Source organism: Perca fluviatilis, chromosome 9, assembly GCF_010015445.1.
Source record: "Perca fluviatilis chromosome 9, GENO_Pfluv_1.0, whole genome shotgun sequence".
In the NCBI taxonomy this organism is placed as follows: domain Eukaryota; kingdom Metazoa; phylum Chordata; class Actinopteri; order Perciformes; family Percidae; genus Perca; species Perca fluviatilis.
Genome location: NC_053120.1, coordinates 17,877,154 through 17,900,684, shown reverse-complemented (window position 1 = coordinate 17,900,684; position 23,531 = coordinate 17,877,154). Strand labels below are relative to the sequence as shown.

Here is a 23,531-nt window from a genome sequence, read left to right as displayed (position 1 = left end):
GTGGGATGAAGATCCAATATGTCCTTCCTCTCTGTCACAAACACTCAGACTCAGAGTGTGGCCGGTTGTCCCAGGAGTCCGAGTTGGAGGGTCCATATGAAGGGCGAACCAGAAAAGGACGTTCCCATGAGGAACACAATGGACACTCTGCCAGGTAAACCGCACATGCACACACACACACACACACACACACACACACACACACACACACACACACACACACACACACACCGCACACATGCGCGCGTACATTTACTCAAGTATTCCAAATTTGAGGTACATTTCAGAGGGAAGTATGTAAGCAATATTACACAAAGGGTTTGATTTAACGTCAATATTGGCACAACAGTGATACGGCCGTAAACATCACTGAATTGCCAATAATATGACGTTAAATCAAACCCTCATATTGCGATTATACAACAACGGTTACCAACAAAATATAGGTTATAATCAAACTTTATGTTGTGGGGCATTTCGCTCTCAAAATTTTAAAAAGCAACAGAGACGATTTCTAGTCCCTCCCTTTTTAGTCTGCCAGCTAACGTTAGCTTTGTAGAGATCGGGGGATTTCCTAGCGCAAATATATACACCAAACTGCTTTGCTAAGATATCGGCTGAAAAAAATATTTCTTCCATGGATAGATTTAGATACTATACGTCCGCTAACTTCAAACAACACGGACGATTTCCTGTCTTGTTTAACCTGAGTCAGCCAGTCAACTTAAGCTAACGTTAGCTTTGTAGAGATCGTGGGATTTCCCAAACTGAATAAATACCAAACATATAAACACAAAACTGCTTTGCTAGCTCAATCTTGTTGTAACTAAGATAGCTGCTAAAAAAATATTTTTTCCACCAACAGATTTAGCTCCTGTACATCCGAGAAATGTAGCAGCTATTAATAACATAGCGCCCAGTCACAGGCACAGCCGCAAGTTACAAACATTTCCAGTGGAATTTAACTTCAGAGCCTTATAACAAAATAAGTTGTTTAATCCGATGAATCACTTTATATACATTAGTTGGAGATTTTTTGTGTGTTCCACTGCTGTTTCTGATTTACATGAATACAAATGTTTCAAAACCTGTTTTTTAATTCAGCTCTGTAATGTTGCCATAGAAATGGCGGAGTAATATTTTTAAGTGCTGCTGATCAAATGGTTGTCATGCTGATTTAAGCACATTCTAAATGTCTAGTTGACCAATCAGATTGCCTGGTTGGATCTACTTGTTGTATAATATATATATATATATATATATATAAAAACTTAAAACTATTCGACAATATACAGGTCTACAAGTACAAGCTAAAATGATTAGACGATTACACACAGAATTGATGATATTTACACACTTTTAATTAACATTTTCAATGCAGGACTTTTACTTGTAGCAGAATGTTTTTACAGTGTGGTATTAGTACTTTTACTCAAGTAAAGGATCTGAATACTTCTTTCACCACTGGTGTTTTCATGTACTGTGTGTTGCTGCTATTAAATGTCTGAAACATTGAGAGATCTTCAACTTGAAAATCAAATGTATTATCATATGCATTAGAAGCAGTGCATTTCAGTTCAATGAACAGCTCTGGCTACCTCCTGATGGCACACAACACAAGATATAAAATACATTTATGGAAGTTGCTCTTGCCGCAGCATGCTTTAAAGGGCATTGCAAATGGAATGAGAATCTGCTGCCACAGTACTACTGTGGCAAAGAGGGGCATCGTCACTTCTGAGGAGGAGAGAAAGTTGGTGGATGACAGGTTATGGTACAGTGGCCATAGATACCGCCCCTCCTGAAAGGGGCCTGTTGTAATTGCAAATGTTCAGTTCACTCCTCAACAGAAGTGAGAGGGCAAGCCTATAGCTGGTTAGAGGGTGAGGCTTGTGTGAAATCAATCTGAGCTATTGCTATGCAACGCCATATCTCTCTGTTATTTTATGGGTGTCTTTTTCTCAGTCAGAACCACTGAATTCAGTCAGGGTAAGCCGTGGGTTATGAAAATAACAGAAGAGATGGATAAAAGATAAAGTACAACATAAGAAAGAGGAGGATGTACGTATCATGTGTAAGGAAGTGAAAATTAGAGCTCTATTAAGAAAAACAAACGTATATAACAGACTTATGTGTCTGACTTCAAAAGAAGCACAAGAATAGAAAGAACACGTTGCTTGGTAGCAACTACCACGGAACAGAGCCAGAGTGAGGTTGTTGGGGAATTACGCAAATTAAAATAATTAGTGCAAGTCAGCTGAGGTTCCTGTGAATCCCTGAAATGCGTGTCAGTGCATTTGTGTGTCTGTGGAGAGAGTTGGCAATTGTTGCTCCACACCGATCGGTGACTCAGCACCGCCAAGCTGGTCTGTGAGACTGTGACATGCGTTTAAACGAGCAGTTCCCACAAAGAGACCCATTCAATCAAACCTCCCCTGCTTCTCCTCTCCTTCAAATCCCAGAGGAACTTGACTCCTGAATCCCGCCAAGAGTAATGAGTCCCAGGAAACCGCTTCGGTTATCCCTCCTCCCATCCCCCTCCCCCCCCAAAAAAAACGTAAAACACCTCTACAATACGAACTTCAGTAGCCTCATTTCACCCCAGGAACAAGACTTTTATATTAAAGACATTTTAGGACACAGTCATTGATACTTAGGTGAATAGAAACTTAGCAACACAGCAATTTGGCAAATACCAAAAGAGAAGATGTATATTTATGCTTTTGCTTTGAGGTTAATGAATTCCCCCCCCCCCCCTTTGTTTTTATTTTAGCAAAGCTCTGCTTCAAACTCATTCAAGGTAACACCTGGGGGGCCGGCCAGGCTTTTTCCATTCAGACATCAAAGTTAAATACTGAAGTCTTGACACCTTGTTTCTCCTCTCGTTGTTGACTTTGTGGCTATTTATGCAAATTTCAGTTCCCTGTTCCACAGGGCTGAACATTCAAGTTTATAGAACCTTTTTTATAACATTGAGTTATGCCAGATGATATCAGGCATGTTGGAGCCAATGTGACTACTGTGAGCTGAAACAAGAATGAGCTGACTGAAATCTATCCATCTATTACGGTATGGGATTGCTACACAGGATGTAGGTCATTTGGCACCTGCCTGATGAGAACATGAGCAGAGTTTTGGGCCTTCACAATGTGTAGGCAGAAGAGTAATGCGTGCATTGTGATCCTGTTTCTCAGGCTCACACAGACATGACAACACATTTTGTGGTTTGTAAAGTAGCTGCAAAATATTGTGTCATTTTCATAAAAGGATGCAACTATGAAGTGTAAATACATCTGAGTATTACATTAGAGCAGGGGTCTTCAAAGTGTTTTTAGCCAAGGACCCCTTAACTGAAAGAGAGACGAGCAGGGACCCCCTACTACATATTGTATAAAATGAACATGTTAAACTGGGCCTACAATAAGGTGTAGGGTGGCCTAAAGCCTTTATACATACCTTTTTTGCATATATATATATATATATACACATATTCACTGTGTATGTGGATGGCCTTAGTGACTACTTTACCGATGGGCCAGTTAGCAGTGGGGATTTCTGTTTGCTAAAAATATGTTGGATTCATGTTAATTCATGACTTTTTAATTTTTTTAAAAAACCAAAACTGTTGAAGATCCCTGCATTAGAGCATGAATAGAACAGAAAGTAAAAAAATATGCATGGAGGATGCATGTTTTGTATGTCATTAATGGAGATTCACATTTTGAACACCTTATGATATTGTATATGTGTTTTATAGTATACAAACCTGCCACTTGAAATCGCAACAACAAAAAAATTATATAGAGTTACATATATAGTGTATATGAATAAACTCGGCACCTCAACAGTCTGCATGGTATGGATGACCCTTCTGATAGCTGTCCCCATTGGGTATGTCGGAAGTATCGACAAAGAAGTCTGGCAAGCCACCGCCAGAAGTGGAGGCTATCGACTGAAACAAGTGAAATGGATGCTATCAAGTGTCGAGGGCAAGATGCTTGTGCAAGGTTGATTCTGTACCCAGGAAAGCCATGATTTCTGTGCTATGAAACCTTCTGTAAAATGAGATCTGTTTGTGGCTGTAGTGTCTCACGACTACTGAGCAGCTCATCAGATAAAAGGATGACCTCTCTGAATGATCTTTCTAACCGTAAGCAAGTAAGAAATTAGAGTAGCTGTAATAAAAAGTAACTATAAAATAATCAATATACAAGGCAGGCTTGGTCAATGTAGCCTTAAAATAGTAAATTGTGTAGGTGTTCTATACCCAGTTTAGCTGTTAACTTGTCTTATTTTGTCTTGTTTTATTTTTGAGATTTTTCATAAGCCAATGTTGTTTGATTGACTGCTTTTGCTTCACCATTTTTGTATTATGGTGTTTGTGCTGATTAGTGATTTAGTGAGACTTATTTTTGTTTAATATAATTTATTCTTTCTTCTCTTCTTTTCCCTGTCATCAGTGGTGATTATGTCCCTGCATTTACAAGCCAGCCCAAGATTCCCCGTACACCTGATGCAACAGTTAGCCAGGACACCAGTGCTCACCGAGCTCGAGGCCCAGCTTTGGCACCCCAGTTCTCCCACTCGGAGCCGCAGCCGAGTAACCGACCAGGCTCCGCCAGCTCAACAGGAGGAGTGGGACGACAAAGTGGAAGTAAGCATGTACTCACCAGCCATTGTTGGCAAAGTTTGGCTGGTTGCTCTATCTACCCTACCAGCCACTTTGGAAGATAACCAGCTATGTAACTGTTTATGTCAGAATTTATTACATTTGTCCAGGCGTGGGTAATATGGATAACATCTTGCAAAAACAGAACACAAAATTTAATATTTTATGCTAATATTGTAATATAATAAATATGGAAATGTCACTGGCAAACTAACCACAGAAAATAACCACAAATAATTTGGTTACTTTTTGTCAAATCCTGGACATTAAACAACCGTCAAATCAAGGTACTTAATCTCACAGATACAAGAGAGGCCTCTAAATGCAATATTACCATTAAGCAGTCATGGTCGTTGATTTGTAGCATTGCCCGCAGTTACCTAATACAACTATAGGTAAGGCATAGCTACCTCAGTAGAAATGGTATAGTAAAATCTCTCATGGTTGAAAAATCATATCACCCAATCGTAGCAATCACCTGAAACAAAATATGGACATGGAATGATAGAAAAATGCCCTGTGGTGTAGTTCACAGTTAGGGGGTACTGTTATCTGCCTGTACAACTCTTTAACAGTCACAATTGAACTCACTGTCTGTCTCACCCATTGTACATCCAACAAATATCGTAATTTTCCTGCTCCTTACATACAGGTTTTACCAGAACTGTCGACTCTTGTTGTTCTAAAAACAAAAGAAGACTTACAATAACGTGCAACGAGACAAAAGTGGGATTAACTGTAAAATGACAAATCATGCTTAAGTTTCCCTTGAGCCCACATCTTGATTTACACATAGAGATTTCAGCAGTTTCAACTGGAATTCTGTAACAAAATCTGCCATTGATGTGTTTCAAAGTTTTTGCATGCTTTTGCCAGTGTTTTGCCAGCGATGACACTCACTTATCAGTTGACAAAGACTCATATTCATTCACACGTATATTCATTCACTCACAGTACGTTTAACATGAGTTTTTAGAATAATAAATAAATAAATAAGCTTAGATTTTGGACTTCTCAGCCAGCTTTGAACATAATGTTTTAAATATGTAGAGCCCTACTTGTCTTTTTGACTTCCTCCTTTACAGTCCTACAAAAAAGAGAACCATGAGTCAGGAGAGTATGATTGTATGCTTTTGATGGTTATATTCATCTGAAGTTGTATAGCAATCAAGTTCTAGTGTCAAAATTACATTTTTATTGGCAGTATATGGCTGTTAGAAGAAATAAAGGTAGTCCATTAGTGTTTTCAGCCCGTCCCTACCATAGCCACTTATGCAATTGATGTCAACTTCACAGACCTTGAGTCACTGCAGGGAAGATGGCCTGCCCAGTTGCTGTGGTGCTCTTAGTTGGGTGATATCATCTTTCCATGCCCTCATGCGTCTTAACTGCATTTGATGAGCAAGTAACTCTGGCTTTTACGCCTGGTTCCCTTACCATAAAGCCTGTAATAAGGCCTAATCGACTCATAAGGAAGTCACCTAATCGTAGCTCCGCTTTAAGGGCAATAAGCAGACGCACATGACGTGTCCAATCCAATAATAACAAAGAAATGCATGATGAACAATACGAGGTAAAGTACTGGCTATGTTTCGGTTTGTAAAAAGGAAGGTGAAGATGATCAACCTCTCTAGTAATCTATGAATGAATTTGGGAATTCAATTTAAAAGAAGTGGCTAAGCGATGATGGTAAAGAAAAAGGCAAGAATATACTGTATATTTATATATAAATGCACATATCTGATGAATATTTATGTCATATACTGAAAGAATGTTCAGTTTCCTGAACAATGGAACAGAGGTCTTGTTAGAGTTTGAGGGGAAAAAAATTAAGTATTTGCAGCAAATTAAGTTAAGAATGGATGTGTATGTATTTGCCCAAACAAAATTACCATAAATCAAATGGAGATAAAATCATGAAATAATATAAAGTAAATAAACATTTATGAAATTTCGTTGTTTGCTAATGATCCCCAGTGACGAATATAAGAAATGTTTTTTTTCCAGTTTAATTTCTCATCAACTAAAATGCCTAAGAAAGAGTATGTTCCCTTTCTTGAGTGTCTATGTTATTTATTTATTTTTACTTGAATGCAGCTTCTGCTACCTAATGTTTCCTGTTTGGTGGAGTCTGGCTGCAGAGACACCAACCACACGCTGAGACAGGATCCCCTTTAGATCCATATTTGGTAAACACTTCCTTGTGACTGACAACTTGGCTAAGGAAAGATAGAGGAGGCATTTTTGTAGCTGACCACCCACTCAGCCAGCACAAACAAAGAGCCGCCTGGCTCGCCATGTTGAGAGGATGGGGGAAAAAAACCCTGTATTATCCTACCAAAGTCATTTCAACAAGGCAGACTTCACGCGATGACAGAGCCTTGTTATGTCGCGGTGCAGCTAGAGAAAGTGTCGGAAGTGCAGCAGTTACCTCTTAAGACTGTCACTCTGGCGCTGAATGATAAATGTAATGAGGAAATCAGATTTTCCTTTCTCACAAATAGGTGGGAAAGAATATAACAAAACCCCAATCCTTTCCGAAAATAGGTACTTGGCTTTTAAGTTTTATCAAGATGACAACAAATCTTAACATGTCAGGAGGGGGTCTCCTTTCATTTTCTTTTTATTGATGTTTAAGTTCAAATATGGCTGTCCTCTACCTTCTCTTTTTTTTTTTTCAAACCCCACATCCCTTCCTCTTCTCTCTCCTCCATCAGGCAGCCAGTCAAAGAGGAGGTGAAGAGGGAGCTGTCACCATGGAGTAGCACTATCTCCCCGGGAGCATCGGGCTTCCTGTAACATCATCCGCCCAGGTTGTGATCAGGTTCAGGGCAACCGAGATGGTCGAGGCTCAGCAGCAGCAGGAGAAGGGGCTCGAACAATGTGAAGGATTGTGGTCCTCCATTTTTGTTCTCCCCCTATCCCCTTCGGCTTCAGCACAGACTTCTTCTGTAACATAATACAGACAATAACCACAACCCCACAGCCGTCCAGCTCCTTAAGTTGGCCCTGACTTTCTCATTGAGGTGATAGTTGGCACACCTAAATATGTGTGACATCCTCCAGCCATGACAAAGTAATTGTGGAACAAGATGCGGGTGTTCTAACTCGGAAGTATACCGTAGCTTCGAGTTGGGGCAATTCAAGGGAACTTATTTGATCACCTTTCTGGTTTTCGAACATAAGCACATTACATTTCTTCACAAAATTAAGGATAAACAGAGTCCCATAAACAGAGCTTTTTGATACATCCTAAACAAGCGCATACTGCTACATGCCGACTTATTGGGACTTTGTCTTATTCACAGTAACCCCCAGAGTTAGATAAGTCCATACGTACCCTTCTCATCTCTGTGCGTGTCGTAACTCTGTCTGACGCCCCCACCGCTAGCCTAGCTTAGCACAGATCCTGGAGGTAACCGGCTCCATCTAGCAAAATAAACGCCAACATTTTCCTGTTTACATGTTGTGATTTGTATAGTGAACATGTTGGCGTTATTTTGTCATTTATTGGGAGCAGTAGGCTAGATGGAGCCGGTTACCTCCAGGATCTGTGGTAAGCTAGGCTAGCGGTGGGTGCATCAGACAGAGTTACGACACGCACAGAGATGAGAAGGGTACGTATGGACTTATGTAACTCTGGGGGATACGGTGAATAAGCTAATGTCCCAATAAGTCGGTGTGTTCTTTTAAGTCCGAATACGAGCTGACGTGTTCGGACTTAAGCACAGCATTGTTTTACCTGGTTTTAACTACATATTAACAGGGGATTAATGGTACACTAATGGTTTGGAAAACCAGCCATGACTAGACAGAGAGATAAATGTTTGATAATCTTTTGGTGATTATCACAAAGTGTAATTAATTTAATGTTAAATGTTAATGTTTTGTCTTTGTAATAATTGTACAGATATTTAAACAAAGAGTGAAAGCTCATTTGCTCAAGTTCTCATCTTGATTCTACAAATCTATAATCTTCTGAATTTACCTACGTACTGTATATATTGATTTCTGACTGTGGTGGAAAATATCCCTCCTCATAAATAAATAAGTAATTTACTTCAGATATAAAACATGATATCAAGAGTAGCTGCTTTTGTTTAACTTATGCTCCAGGAAATGTTTACAAGAAAGACACCGGTCTTGACATGAGTTGTCAGTGCATGTTTCTTTAAAAAGATTTAGAAGTGCTTATTGCTATTAACATACGCTACCATCCATACATCTGACAGAAAATACTTGAATCTGTGTGAACATCTTAAATTCACCATCGTTTGCATTGTACATTTGCATTGTTTTCCAAGTGTGGTGATGTACAGTATATTTATATTCTATGTTGTTCGAAATGAATTTTGATATTTTTGTAAGATGTTTAAAATAAATGTGTGACATGTCACCTGTTTTCTAGTCTTTGGAATATATATTCCTTGCCCCCCCCCCATTAACTGCTATATCATATTGAATTTCTCAATATGATGACTGTTGTTGAATGATTCTTAAGTCTGTGCTACATCCCAATTGGCTGCTGCTTAAATTCGCAGCTCAGTCTTGAATCATAAATCAACTCCCCTTACATAATTACTGCCAGCCAGTAGTTGGCATATTTTGCCCACACAGTGTTGTGTGCTCGTCTTTGTGCTGCACTCTGCAAAGACAAAAACTCTTTGTGCTCAACTCATCAAGATGTCACGCAGCAGGAAGATTTCTGCTCTCGTATCGTGTTGTGAACTGAAAGCTGTGTCACATGCGCCAACTCACCTGACAGATGCACCCTTACAAATGTCCTGGGGACATGCGGAAGTCTTCGTTACAGACCCCATGAATGATTATCATTAGCATTCAAGATATACTATAGGATTTGTTGTCTACTGGATACTTACAGTCTGTTTACTTCAGCACTGTGTGCTCTGAGTTTATGGATGACAGAGATCCTTAACAAGTGACAAGGCAGGAGAAGTAGACCACATACATTTAAACTGTTTCAGGTTTTGTGTGGGATTTGTGTAAAGCATTAAATCAAACTGTGGTTTACTCTCAGCACAGTTGCAGGTGTAATGTAGTTTAAGACCAGAGTGGAATAATGTCTATTTTACAGTTGAAGAATAACGCTCTAAAGTGACATTTCTGGCAGCAACTTTGCCTCTCCACATTCAAGGTATATTTTACTACTCACTGATGAAAGTGAAACATGCAATAGAATGAGAAAGCTGTGTAATCAAAACATGGAAATTAGCAGGAATGCTAAAAGAGAGAGTCACCCTCTGTGACAGTGTGTTGGTGCCCTACTCTCTCAGAGCTGCTAGACTAGCTCTGCACTGTTCATCACACTAGCATTGACGAAATCTATTCCAAATGATCCTGGCTGCTTGTCAAACCCAGACTTCGTTTAAATACCCTGTTTAAAGCAGGAAAACGGCCAGGCTCTTCTCTCAAAATAGGCAAGTTGTATGTGTAAAATGGCGTTTGGCAAAGTTCCCAAATTATTACATAGTCCAAAACAACAAATCAAACAATTCCCCCTTTTTCATCGGTGTTGGCGAGGTACAACTCAAACTGTTAGGCTACTCTCCAGCTGTTCCCCCCCCCCCCAGTGGCTAATTGCGAGTCAGACCTCTCCCCCCTGTGTGAACGTGAACTGCTGACGTGAACGCTGCTGACCCTCCAAGAAGCCTTTTTCATGGCAGACATTTTGACACACGGTAGGATATGCACAAGTGTAAATAATTAAATTAATTCAATTTAGCTGCTACGATTTCATGCTGAGTCACTGTCACGCTGGGACACTTGAAGAGAACACAGTCACTGTTAATGTTATTAGTAATGGGCGCCCACATAGCTCAGTTGGTGAGCAGGTGTCCATAGAAGTTTATAGGCTTACTCCTCGACGCAGCGGGCCCAGGTTTGACTCTGACCTGTGGCCCTTTGCTGCATGTCATTCCCCCTTTCATGTCTTTAGCTGTCTTGTCAAAAATAAAAGTGCCCCAAAGAATATATATATTATTAGTAACACCTGTGCTTTTTCATATGACAAGTCCAAATGTCTGCTGTAAAAAAATTAAAAAAAGCCTGTCTTCTAACACACAGATTTCAGAGTCACTGCAAGTTAAGTTCCTGTGGTTAAGATGTTAACACCTTGCCAGGACATTGCTTAATAACAGGCAGTCAACTTCCCCCTAATAAGTAAAGGCTACAGGAATGGTATCGCTAGTTTTAGCTGGGCAAGTCTAACACGCGGTCCCCCGAGGCATGACCCATTCAACGATTAATATTGTGGTCACTGCCAGTGAGCAGCAGCACAATGCGAGGAAACAGACTGCACATGACAGACTGACGCACTTGCAACAAGGTGGCCATGTAACCCCGAGCTCGAGCCACGTCGGTGATGTCCAGCTGCAACTGCGACAAAGAGGAAGCTGCTGCTTTCTATCAAAACAAAAGTGTGGATAAACATTAGGGATGTGGCTTACAGATGTGGAAAAATATTAAACAAATGGCTTTTTATCACACTAAAGAGAATCAAATTTGCATGACTCTCTGGGTCTTTACAGCACTGAGTGCAGGGAAACACTTCACCCCCAGTGTAATCTGATTAATCATTTCGGTTTTCGAATGCTGTTTCAAAACAAGTTGTAGAGCCATTGTATTGGCTTTAAGGCTGTATTATCAACAAGTCAAAGTGGACAACTCCTAGGGCACCAGAAGTCCATGAGCCCTAAAGGCTCCCAGGTTCTTCTTAATATGCATCAAATGTATTCTAGCATTGAATAACTAAAAGAATATAGGTGCCCTTCTTGCAGGTTAGTCTCTCTTTCTCTCTCTCTCTCTCTCTCTCTCTCTCTCTCTCTCTCTCGACACTTTAAATAAAATGGAATTACATTGTAGCAGCTTTTAACATTTGCAACCACAAGATTTTGTAATAAATATACCGTTACCCTGGACTTTACTTGTAAAAAAAAAAAAAAAAAAGATTTAGTAAATATAGTTAACCTGGAGACTTGTTTATGACCTTGCGCTGCATTTTCAGCTATGTTGAGTAGAGACTCCAACAACAGGGGCATCCTCTGCTGAAGAGCCCCAGCTGTCACCCCGTTCAGATTTGTTTATCAGTAGACAGCCATGTGCTCCACTGATAAAAGGTGACGCCAACCAAAAAGAGACCGCATGTCAGTGTCTCTGTCTCCTTACTGTCCTGTTTCCTACTGACCGGTCCTTTCGAACAGATAGATAGAAATAGTTGCTTTCCTCTGGGCTTTTTATCTGCACTCACAGAGGGTGACTTATCTGCATGTGCCAACATTTGGTATGATTTGACTAGTTAAGATGCATGTAAATTGTTGCGCCCAACACTGTTGGAATGTACAGCTATATTTTGATTTCTTTGCAGGAACACCGCCTTCACCTGCCATTTTTATCGGTTTGCTTTTGGGTCGCAAAATTACGAATCCCCCAGCCATAGTGGTCGATTGGTTGGGGTTAGGCATTTGACCTCGAGTGGTTAGGTTAGGATAGCCGATTGGTTAGGGGATAGGACCTGAACAAATCAGGTTACGTTACCTTGCGTAAGCATGGACGCCTAGCCAATATAGCTATTGAGGGCGGGTCTTGGGGGTCATTGTGGGAAAAAAAATATCGCTTTCGGGTCTGACTCTGAACTTTCCGTGATGCTTGTACAGAGATCAACTGCGCAAAGTTGGTTATAGGTTGACAGGTTGAGGTGACAACATTGAACATCGTATATGGTGTGTGGATTGTGTGAATAAGATGCGTTTCATACAAGATCTGGCAACTGGTCTACATTAGACAAACATATTGGTCCGATTATTTATGAAGGAGTTTGGACCATGTTGGCAGGTACGCTTATCTGTGGCTGACACCAACGTTGATGGAATTGAGCTTGACAATTAATATTGTGCCTGTGACTGACACTTCAGACCTAAATCAGTAATGTATTTGAAATTAAACAGGAAGATGTGCCAGCAAAGCCTTAACCAGGTATTTCAGTGAGTGTTTACTAAAGCCTATAGGAGCCTCTGGGTGGTTAGAGATGTGTTTACCTATATAGCCACAGCTGACAGAGGCATTCATAACACAGCCTGATCACTTCGCCTTTGTTCTATCAGTCTTTTCAGAAAGGAACATCCTCAGTTGACAGCGGAGTGGAAAAGAGGGAGGGGGAAGATAAAGATCCCCTCAAGGCACTCTTTCTTCCCCAGCAGTAAATTCTTTCATGGTGACTGAGGAGCTCGCAGCCAGGGGCCCTCACTTGTCCAAAGGAGGAGGGACACACAAACTTTCTGAGGCTCGTTCATCCCAGTACTTGACAAGAGTCGGACAGACCAAAAGGTAATTCTCTCCCAAGTCCCTCAGGTGTGTTAAACCCAACAAAGGATTAGTGCAGACTTCCTCTGAGCCAAAGTTAGCGGCGAGGTGTTCCATTTCTTATTAACAGTGTATTTTTCTGACCAACACAAATCATTCCAGCCCGCCTTGACTTCCTTTTTTCACAAACCACAACAAAAGGTGAAGGGGAGCAGTTGAGGAGAAAATGATCACTGATGGAGTGATGCAGGAAAGGACATGGGTGGGTCAAATTGTGTAATTTCACCTTTTTCACCTCATTTCCCCGCATGCAGGTGCTCAGTTATCCAAGACTAACAGGCTTTACTAGATAAGGAAACAATTCTATAAACTTCATTGATCATTAACCCTTTCATATCTTGGTCAAGAGATGTTAGATACAGTACTTGTGCATGTTGGGGTAAGGACTTTTGTTATCTTGCAATGCCTACTGGTCAGCAGAAGTCATCCTAGGTTATAGATTGCACAATTTGACTTTTATTGTATCATTATTATTACTATCATCACTTTTTGCTGAAAACCTGATTTGTATAGTCACAGGGTGTACAAATAACAAGGTCACATGAGACAAAGCCGTCTTCTAACCGTATACATACTGGGAACTATATTCTCAGAAGGCAAAGCACTGCTACTTCTGCTACTTGGGCGGAGTGATTTGCTAGCAGCACCTGAAGCCCTGTGGTGAGGAGCAGCAGAGTTCGCCTGGAGTTCGCTCAGAATTGGAGTAATAGAGTCAACAATTATTAGATAGTAAAAGCATAGTGACCTTGTTATTTGTACACCCTGTGACTATACAAATCAGATTCCTTTAAACATGAAAATCAACAAAATTGCAGTAACAAGGTCATATCCTGACACCAGCCACATGTTACAATGAGCCACTATGCTCTTAAGGCTCAGTTTTCCTAATCGGCTGATGCCTTTGTTAGACATCAGTGACAAATGCTGCCTTTCTAGCCAAGGGAAAGATGAGGGACAGGGGCGTCCATCACCACTTCACTCCTCTACAGCACTTGCAGAGCCTGAATCCACAGAGAAAAGAAAAGAAAGAAAAAAAAAACAGGGGAAAAAACAGCGCCAGCAGGCAACAGGATGCACATGGTCCTGAGAAGGATGGCTGGTTGGATCCAGGAAATGAAGAGGGAAGGAGAGGAAGGACAGTTTGGATCGCAGCTGTGTTCGGATTGAATGATTCCTGTTTTGAAGCACAGAGAGACATTCTGTTGTTCTTTCCCCAGACCATAAACCACAATGAGGCGGAAGAACACCATTTGCCACAGCAAGGGTTAAGTGAGGCTGTGGTGGTGACAGCCGTGCAATCAGCATTTCACCCATCACCAGTCCTTCACCGCAAGAGTAAAAATCAAACATCAACATTTGTTTCATGTCCATCAATTAGAAACCTAAACTTTGACTAGCTTTTGATTTCCAGTAATTGTAAGTCACGTTGCAGGAATGCAGTTAATCAACAGCCTACCTTCCTTACTGACATATCAGGTGACATGTTCTTTGTATAGGCTGTCAAATAGGTGAAATACTTTGTTACACAATGGCTTTGAAAGACCGGGGAGCTGACAAAATCCTGTTTGCTCCTTAACACCAGGACCTCTTGCTGACATCAGTAGCATATCGGCGCGGTGCTCAGTATGTGCTGAATGATATTACTAATAGTTTAGTTAATCATTGTGGCTCTGTTAGTTATTTTGGCTGTTACTGGTGGCCAAAGGTTTAAGAAATCCTAATGTCCACTTCCTTAACTTTCCATTGTGCAAATATTTAGAGAACTGATACACACCCAAATCTGAGTACATTTACTGTTGTGAAGCACAGCTACTTTGGCACTTTACTTGAATATTTCCATTTTCTGCTACTCCACCATATTATAACTTCACTGCAGTTATTTGATAGCTGTAGTTATTAGTTACAGAAGATTTGACATACAATGCATATGATAACCTCATGAGTTATGGTAAGTTGTTGTAGAAAAAAGGTATCCAGCACTAAATAAAGTTGTTAAAATTACCTCCATCTCAATATGCTGCACCACCATAGCTGCTTCACATTACATTACATTAATGACACCAGTCCAATGATACAGGATATACAATAATATAACTGAGATGCAGTGGTGTAGTCTAATGTATTGTAGTGGGCTTTATGGAGTTAGGAGTTGTAATTACCAATGGAGGAATTTGCTTTGAACAAATGAAAATTACACAATTACACAATAAAAATAATTAAGTTTTTAAGCCTGATTTTTTTTTAGAGTCAGAATTCTTTGTTGTATGTCAAAAGCACAAATTGTTTACTATTTTATTATACAATAGACTAAAGCTGCAGAAAGAAAAAAAAAATTCGAACAGTTACATTGATATTAAAAATGTGAAGGAAAAACAAACATTTTACAGATATTACAGGGGGTGGCACTGGGAAGGACCAAAATCTGACTTGTCTTGAGTCTAAGAGAGTTAAGGTGAAATGTATGTCCCTACGTGATATCCAGTAAGGACCTACAGTGTATACGACCCTTTACTTAATGTCTAGGGGAACACAGGCACTGATATGTCTACAGCTCCACTGACTATTGTTAGTCCAGGTGCGGGTGATCCAGGCAGACCTGGACACAGCAAAAGAGACCGCTGTCTTCTGAAAGGAGACCAAAGGAAAGTCAGCGGACGTCACAGTAAAACAAACATAGGCCTACTCGATCGGTCATTCCATCCCACACTTCTACTGATGTAGGAGTAACAAAAAGAAATTCAATGTGGACTTTGTCATTGGGGTTATTGCTAACCAATGATGGAGTATGATGCATGTGCAGTAAAGTCTTGTGTGTACACGACGGGCGGACTATCCCCCCCTGTTCATTCATCATCCACGTCCTGCGCGTGTATGTGGTCTCCCCACGTAACTGTATCCGTGTCTTTAAAACCGGATCTCAGTGAGGGAGGGAGGCCAGTCCTCAGCAGCACAGATCACACAGCGCACATCATCCGACCTCTCTGCTGGCGACGGTTGCGACCAAGTTTCGATGGAAAGGATTATTTTATCATTTTGTCCAACAGCCGAAGAGAGTTAAACTCAAGCCCCTCTCCTGGGCTAAATAATCGGGCTTTCTATATTGGTTTACTGTCTTCAAGCAACCGTCACAGATCGTCGGAAGCATAAGAGAAAATGTAAGTGGCGTCTTCATCGGTGTAGATGAACAAGTTTAGGCTACACATCATGCAGTTCTGACGGTTTCTATCCTCTTTTGGTTGAATCTCTGCATATTAAGGCATCAACTCCAAATCTTAAAACTCTTCAAGTCACTCATCCAGATTTTAACTTGAGGAAATGCTTTTTCAAGATAAGTGAACAATTAGGCTATATTATTGTATATTTATTTTTTAAGATGATGCTGTGGATTTAATGTCAGTAGTATTTTAATCTTAGGAGGAAGTAAAAAATATTGGACTTTTGCCTTAAAGAGAATTTAATGTAGAGTAGCCATCTGCCTTTGTTTGAAGACTTGACTCCAGAAAACTCACAAGTGAATTTTCATTATAAAGAATTTAATGTAGAGTAGCCATCTGCCTTTGTTTGAAGACTTGACTCCAGAAAACTCACAAGTGAATTTTCATTATCAATAAGTGTAGCCTCGTTCAAATTGGCCTACTATTTTTTGTTTTTAAGGGCATGTCGGCTTTGCGTTGTTCCAGAATTGGCCAGGATTTACCATGTTTGTGTTTGGGGGTCTCCGGGCTAATGAGTGGAACGAGCCTTGGCATGACATGTTGGAGATGTAAGAATTTTTAAGTTCCAGGTTACATCACTTTCTTAGTAGCCTACATTCCACTCTTCAAGAAGTGACACTGTGTTATGTTAACAACTAAGGAGAGAACACATCCCACATCTGATGAATGTCATTTGATTAAGAGCAATCAATGGTAAAGCCACAACAACATGTAGGAAGGACATATTTACACGTTACTGTCTTTTTATGTACCAAATTGTATGTATTTATGCAAAACACAATTACAGGGAAAGCATACAGTGATCAGTCAACCTTCCCTTAGTCTATTCTTTGCTTTGCTAGCTGTAGCTGCATATTCTTTTAATATTTTTGCCTATATTTGAATACCTATTTATTGATTTTTTTTGTTGATGCATGTCCATCGAAAAACTAATACTCTTTTTCGGTGTTTAATTCTTACTCCTAGACCTATCACAGTTACATTAGTTTGGGGTTAAAAACAGACAAAGGGCAAAAAGAATAATGTTTTTAAGAAACGACAAAACAACTTCCTGTGCAAATGTTGATCCCATGTTTCACTTTCTGACAGAGCTCATTGTATGACACTCTTAGGGACTTGGAGGGCATCTCAATATACCAAAATGTATTTGAACTCAATCAAAATGCTTCCAACATGACATTAATACAATTTAATACTCAGCTTTCCATCTATTAAAAGGTTTTTGAGTTGGATGATTTTGCTCTAACTGGCATCTGTGATCTTAGTCTTTCGCCAGGATGAACAACAGAGATCGCTGGAGGGTGTACAAGAGGGTGAGTGTCATGTTCTTCCTGGCTGGTGTGGCGCTGACTGTCTTCCAGAGAGGGAGCATCAATATGGGGGCTCCCTTCGAACTCGACAGGCAGGCTCGCATGGATGCCTCTGAGCGAGTGGAGCCCGGCGCCGCTCTGGGAGACAAAACGGACTTGTACCTGGGGATAAAAAGCTTCTGGCAGGCTAGCAAACGCCAGCCGGTGCCTAAAGCTCGGGCCACCACGCAGGAGCCCAGGATCGCTGAGGACAGCAGCCCCAGAACCTGGGATGTAACCAGCTCCAACTGTAGCGCCAACCTCAACCTCTCAAGTCAGGACTGGTACAGGGGCCTGGAGGACAATTTCAAGCAGTTCATGCTTTATCGACACTGCCGTTACTTTCCCATGCTCCTCAACCACCCCGAGAAGTGCACTGGGGACGTGTATTTGCTCATGGTAATAAAATCTGTAGCCACCCAGCATGACCGAAGAGAGGTCATCCGAAAAACCTGGGGCAAAGAGCAGGTGGTTGACGGCAAGAGGATAAAGACCCTCTTCCTTATTGGTAAACCTTCTAATGTGGCAGAGAGGGCGAACCACCAGAAGCTAGTGGAGTACGAGGACTACATCTACAGGGATATCCTCCAGTGGGACTTCCTGGATAGCTTCTTCAACCTCACGCTTAAAGAGACCCACTTCCTCAAGTGGTTCCACACTTACTGCCCCAGTGTAAGCTACGTCTTCAAGGGGGACGATGACGTCTTTGTCAGCGTGGAGAACATATTTGAGTTTCTAGAGAGCAGCAGCAATGCAAAGAACCTGTTTGTGGGGGACGTGATTTTCAAGGCTAGGCCCATTCGTAAAAAGGAAAACAAATACTACATCCCCATGGCTCTGTATGATAAGACCCACTACCCTCCATATGCAGGCGGAGGGGGTTTTCTGATGGACGGGAACCTAGCGAGGCGGCTTCATTGGGTGGCAGACACCCTGGAGCTCTACCCCATCGATGATGTCTTCTTGGGCATGTGTCTGGAGGTGCTTCGGGTCACACCTATAAAACACAACGCCTTTAAGACGTTCGGCTTGGTGAAAAATAAGAGCAGTAAGTTGAACAGAGAACCTTGTTTTTTTAAGAGCATGATTGTGGTGCACAAGCTGCTCCCGTCGGACCTCATGCACATGTGGAATCTGGTCAACAGTGACCTGGTCTGCTCGCAGAAAGTGACAATCCTATAGCTTGATGGGAACACCAGGTTAGGACAGCATCCACAAGCTGTCCCTTGGTGGATTCTACCATGATGCATGAGAGTCCCGGTAAACTCGCCTTCTGTGTCGAGAGGGACCATGGACAATATTTGAATTTGCTGTTTCTGTGCAGTAGTGCAATTTTTGGAGGGGTTTCCTCAAAAGTCAAGTCAATTATACAGAGTTTTAAAAGGTTTTAGATTTGTGTATTTATATTGGCATTTTTGAAGGACTCACACTGTCAGCACACACATTTCAGAGACAACAACCAAAGTTGAGCTGCTGCATCGCCGGGCACGCTGAGGAGGAGAGTTACTCGCTCTACCGATGGGTCTTCACCTTACAACAGCCAGACACACACCCACCTCCTCCCCTCCTCAGTGGCCAAGGCCTGATTTTTCTCCTTCCTTTTGGTTCAATACAGTGGAGGGTTTTCATTGGCCAGGAACCTTTTGGTAGGGATCTGTCACTAAACCACCAATGATAGCGATCCCATTTATGTGAATACACTTTAAAAATGTAAAGTAACATTTATTGTGAAGACAAATGGTAAAGGAAAACCATGAATATGTATTTGTAGCACATGGTGCTTTCGCATAGGTCAGAGGGAAATTATGTTTGGTTTAGTTTGATCTTGAAAAATACAGTTGTACAAAGGAATGTTGGCATAAGTTGGTGCCCTGGAGGATTGGGTTCGAAAACGCCATTGCACATGCTGTGCAGCCTGTAGTTATGCTAGAATTTTGGGTTTGTACTAAGTTTTACACATTGCCCTCGCTTCAAATCAAGTAAGAGAACAAAACAACTCTCTCTACCTCAGTGATTCGGTCAAAAAACTCATTGGTCAACTTTTCTACTGTATGTGTAACCATGATACCATTGTCTTCATATGCAGTACCTAAAGTAAGAGGTTAATGAATTTTAGTACCTTAGAGGTCCTTGCACTCATTTTTTTGGAATGTGACTGCCTGTCTGGACGTCTACTTCTCGTTATACTACTGGAAACTGGTTTGCTGTCTGTGGATTTGAATGTGCTGATATACTTGACATGGATTTGGTAGAGGGTTTACATTGATACTGTGAACTAAAACTATTGCTGGTACGAGTATATGACATGTTAATTTAATCCCCAATGAAATGGGGGCAAATGTATGGGGTTCTTGTATTTAATTTAAAGTGTCATTAATTATTAATGGGATGTTCAATGATTATAAAGCTGAATGTTGTGGGTCTAGCGGGTGATGACTATGTCTAGGTGATGTAAATATATGTAAAAATCAAAATGTACATATAATGTCATTTGTAAATAAATATCTTGACAGTAACAGTTGTCTTTGAAAATGTGTTCTACAGTAGATTAGCTGTTGTTGGTGTTTGGCCTTATCAGCATCGAAAATCTACTGTATGTGGAAATCCAGATCAGGTCGGCCAACAATAGTGCCCAGTGTTGACATGTGGGTGTCAATTACGCGACTGAAAAAGTAAAGCAAACATATGCTCAAACAGCTACGTAAGTAATAATGAGTATTGAAAACAATATAGGAAGTGGTCTTTTTATCAATGTTCTGTTTTCTCTGTCTGCCTGTGATAAGATATCAGATACAGATGCATTACAGAACATCCAACTATGATACAACCTCCTCCAATAATCTCCTACAAGTCTATTTTGTATTCATATTCAGAAAGCAACTGCACATGCTCCCGACTCGGTGTGACATTTCACACTGTTCATGTTGTCTTATGTCTTTTCACCAAGAAGAAGCTCTGAGACTGTGAAGATATTGTTTAGAGCTTTAAGTAGACTCAAAAAAACATGACAACTACCTTCCTGTTGTTCTTCATAATCGGTTTCAGGACCGAGACAAGAAAGCCATGCAGAAACTGGATCTTCTCTACATATTGTTTTTTATAAGGGGTGCAGTCGCCAACACAGAAGTGTAGTACAATAGATGTATCTCTTTCTTTGTGTTAAACATAATGTACAAGTGATATAGAGTCGTACCTATCAAAAAATGAGCTGAATTATCTCTATTATTGTACATTTATCAGTGTGGTTTATTCACTATGACCCCAATGTACCTAAAAGTTTACTGTCAAGCATTGCTTTTCTATTGACTTCTAACATTGCAGAGACCCTTTAACAAAACATAACAAAAGGAAGAAAAAAAAATAGTAAACAATTGTGTACTTTAAGATGTTTTATTAGCAGCTGTAAGCCCATCGGTCAAATTTCCTCTGTTGTTTGGGGTGCTGGGGGGTCCAGATGGTGGTGACATCTGCGTGTGAATGGGGTGTGACAAGTAACATATTGGTGGAAATTCTTGAAAAGAAACACAAGCTACGCAAGGGCGTTCTTGTTAAGAAGGAACCAATTTTTACTTTCATTTTGAAATTGGGTTGCACATCATGGAAGTTAGAAGTTTCTTTGTAAAGGAGATCCATCAATATATTAATACAAAGTCAGTTAACAGTACAGTGCCACTGCAGCTCAACTCATTGAAAATGCATGGCCTAAAATCAATTAGGACTTACAGGTCAATTAAAATGTCTATATCTTGAACTTCCTGTACTTTAAGCAGTTCCTGCATACACACATTATGCACTGAGTTGTAATGATCAGGGCTCAAGTGTGTACTGTATGTGTGTGTCTAGAAAACCTGCAAGTAGAGAGGAACCTAAAACCCCAAATCCCAAATATGTATCAGCAACAGAAAGTTACATTAAAGGAGACACTCTTGTTGCTCCACTGTCAAGTAGCAGGTGATTTCCAGCCAAAAAAAAAAAAAGTTTTTTTTTGGGGAAAAAAAAAAAAAAAAAAAAAAAAAAAAAAACGCACTATCATCTTTTTTAAATGTCCCACTCTAGTGATAGTTGACTGTATGAACCCCACACCCAGCTCTCCAGCCTGCCTTCAGCAGACCAGGAGCTTCATATTTGTTGACACTAATTGGAGGAAGCTTTTGATGTCAGCACGGCCAATGGGGTCGGCTGGAAGGGGCTACAGGCTTTCACACTAGCCTTCTATTTTCTTCAAAGGCCTCTGGAAAGGCCATCATCGGCATGGCTAAAGATGGGAATGTTGTTGCTTAGGCTTAAATTAAAAAGAACATTCCTCTCCATAGCCTCTCTATCAGCTCAGGCATCACAGAACATCTCATACAGCATGATGCGCCAGTTATTACAAATCATGTATACTGTAGATTACATTACTGCTGATCACTTAATGGAATATAGTGTTCCAGATCACCAAATGTGACTTTACATCCAATATTATCAATAGTTTGATGATAGACAAATATTCAATCAAGCCAAATGTTGTCCTGTAGAGAAAAACATGACAACAAATGGCTGTCTGGAGGATATGACACCATTTTCTTAAAAAAAAAAAAAAAAAAAAAAAAAGAAGACAAAAAAAGCATGTGAGCAGGCAAAAACACTTACCTTATCCCTAAGCAATCATTTGGAAAAAACTGGATTGAGGAGCTAAATAATCACTATTACCATCAGGAGAGAATGGTGTATGAGAAATGGGGGAATAAGAGACTAAGTAAAAACATTAATTAGAAATGAATAATAAGGTTGTGTCCAAAGTACAGTATAACGCTGGGAAACAAACATATACCTCTATGCTGCAGTTACAAAAATAGTTTGACATTTTAGGAAATACACTAATTCTCCTTCTTGCCAAGAGTTAGAAGAGAGGGTCAGTACCAGTCTGGGTGGTAGTAGCTCAGTCCGTGGGGACTTGGCTAGGGAACTGGAGGGTTGCCAGTTCAATTCCCCAAACAGACTTGCCAATTCACCTCCTGGGCACTGCACCCCCAACTGGTTGGGGTGCCTGTCCATGGGCAGCCCCTTTGCTCTGACATCTTCTCATTTAATGCGTGTTTATAGGTCCTGTTTGCATGTGTTTTTCAGGCCTGTGTGTGTGTGTAATCTGTATAATAAAGTCTTAAATCTGCATACTTTAATAAAGTCTTTAATACTTTAATAAAGTATGTCATTAATACTTAGTAAAGTATGTATTTAATACTTGATAAAGTAGGTATTTAATACTTAATAAAGTATGTCTACTTCTGTCTTTATGGTAAATATGAAGCTACAGCTTAGCTTAGCAAAGGACTGGAAATGACCCATGACTCTTATAAGAATAGTTTTGGGAAACACAATTTTAGAACGATACCTATTTCTAAAACAAATATGTAGCTGGAGCCAGCAGCTGGTTAGCTTAGCTTAGCAAAAAGACTGGAAACAGCTAGCCTGGGTCTGTCCGAAGGTATAGTCAGCAAAATACTGCGTGACAACCAGCAGCTTATCTGCGTGGCGAGAGGCCATAAAATGTCAATACAAAAAAATATGTGTGTGTAACACTGTGTACACGGTAAACATAGGACACTGTGGTTCACGTCAAACATACAATATATCTATAACTCAGACATGTAAATAACGTGTACATGTGACTTCCTCAAACCAAAACTATCCAGCACAACAAAGGAACTACATCTTACCAGCCTTTGGGGAAAACCGATCTTACCATTGGTGCATAATGAAATATTAGGAACATAAACTTCAGATTCCATGTTATTCCACGATAAAACAAAGCACACAATCATTTCTTCTCTGTTACATACATCCCGGAAATGTGAAAAAGATAAATTATTATTTGTATGCTCACTCAGCAGATGAGGAAAGTGTAGTGCCCGACTCCCCATATCACACTGGAAAAGA

At 40.5% G+C, this 23,531-nt stretch overlaps 2 protein-coding genes across 3 annotated transcripts in view; both read left to right on the top strand.

Moving 5' to 3' along the window:
• Positions 1-8,005, top strand: part of LOC120565809 (lisH domain-containing protein ARMC9) — a 28,874-nt gene extending 20,869 nt beyond the window's left edge. For both annotated transcript variants that reach the window (XM_039811843.1, XM_039811844.1), the window contains 3 exons: positions 49-154; positions 4,461-4,654; positions 7,387-8,005. In XM_039811843.1, the coding sequence (XP_039667777.1) occupies positions 49-154; positions 4,461-4,654; positions 7,387-7,409 (323 nt within the window). In that variant the 3' untranslated portion in view covers positions 7,410-8,005. The remainder of the gene's footprint in view (positions 1-48; positions 155-4,460; positions 4,655-7,386) is intronic.
• A 7,919-nt stretch (positions 8,006-15,924) lies between these two features.
• On the top strand, positions 15,925-20,128 carry b3gnt7 (UDP-GlcNAc:betaGal beta-1,3-N-acetylglucosaminyltransferase 7). The gene is made up of 2 exons (XM_039812474.1): positions 15,925-16,203; positions 17,529-20,128. The coding sequence occupies exon 2, from the start codon at positions 17,541-17,543 to the stop codon at positions 18,792-18,794; it is 1,254 nt and encodes a 417-aa protein (XP_039668408.1). The 5' UTR covers positions 15,925-16,203; positions 17,529-17,540; the 3' UTR covers positions 18,795-20,128.
• Positions 20,129-23,531: the final 3,403 nt, after the last annotated feature.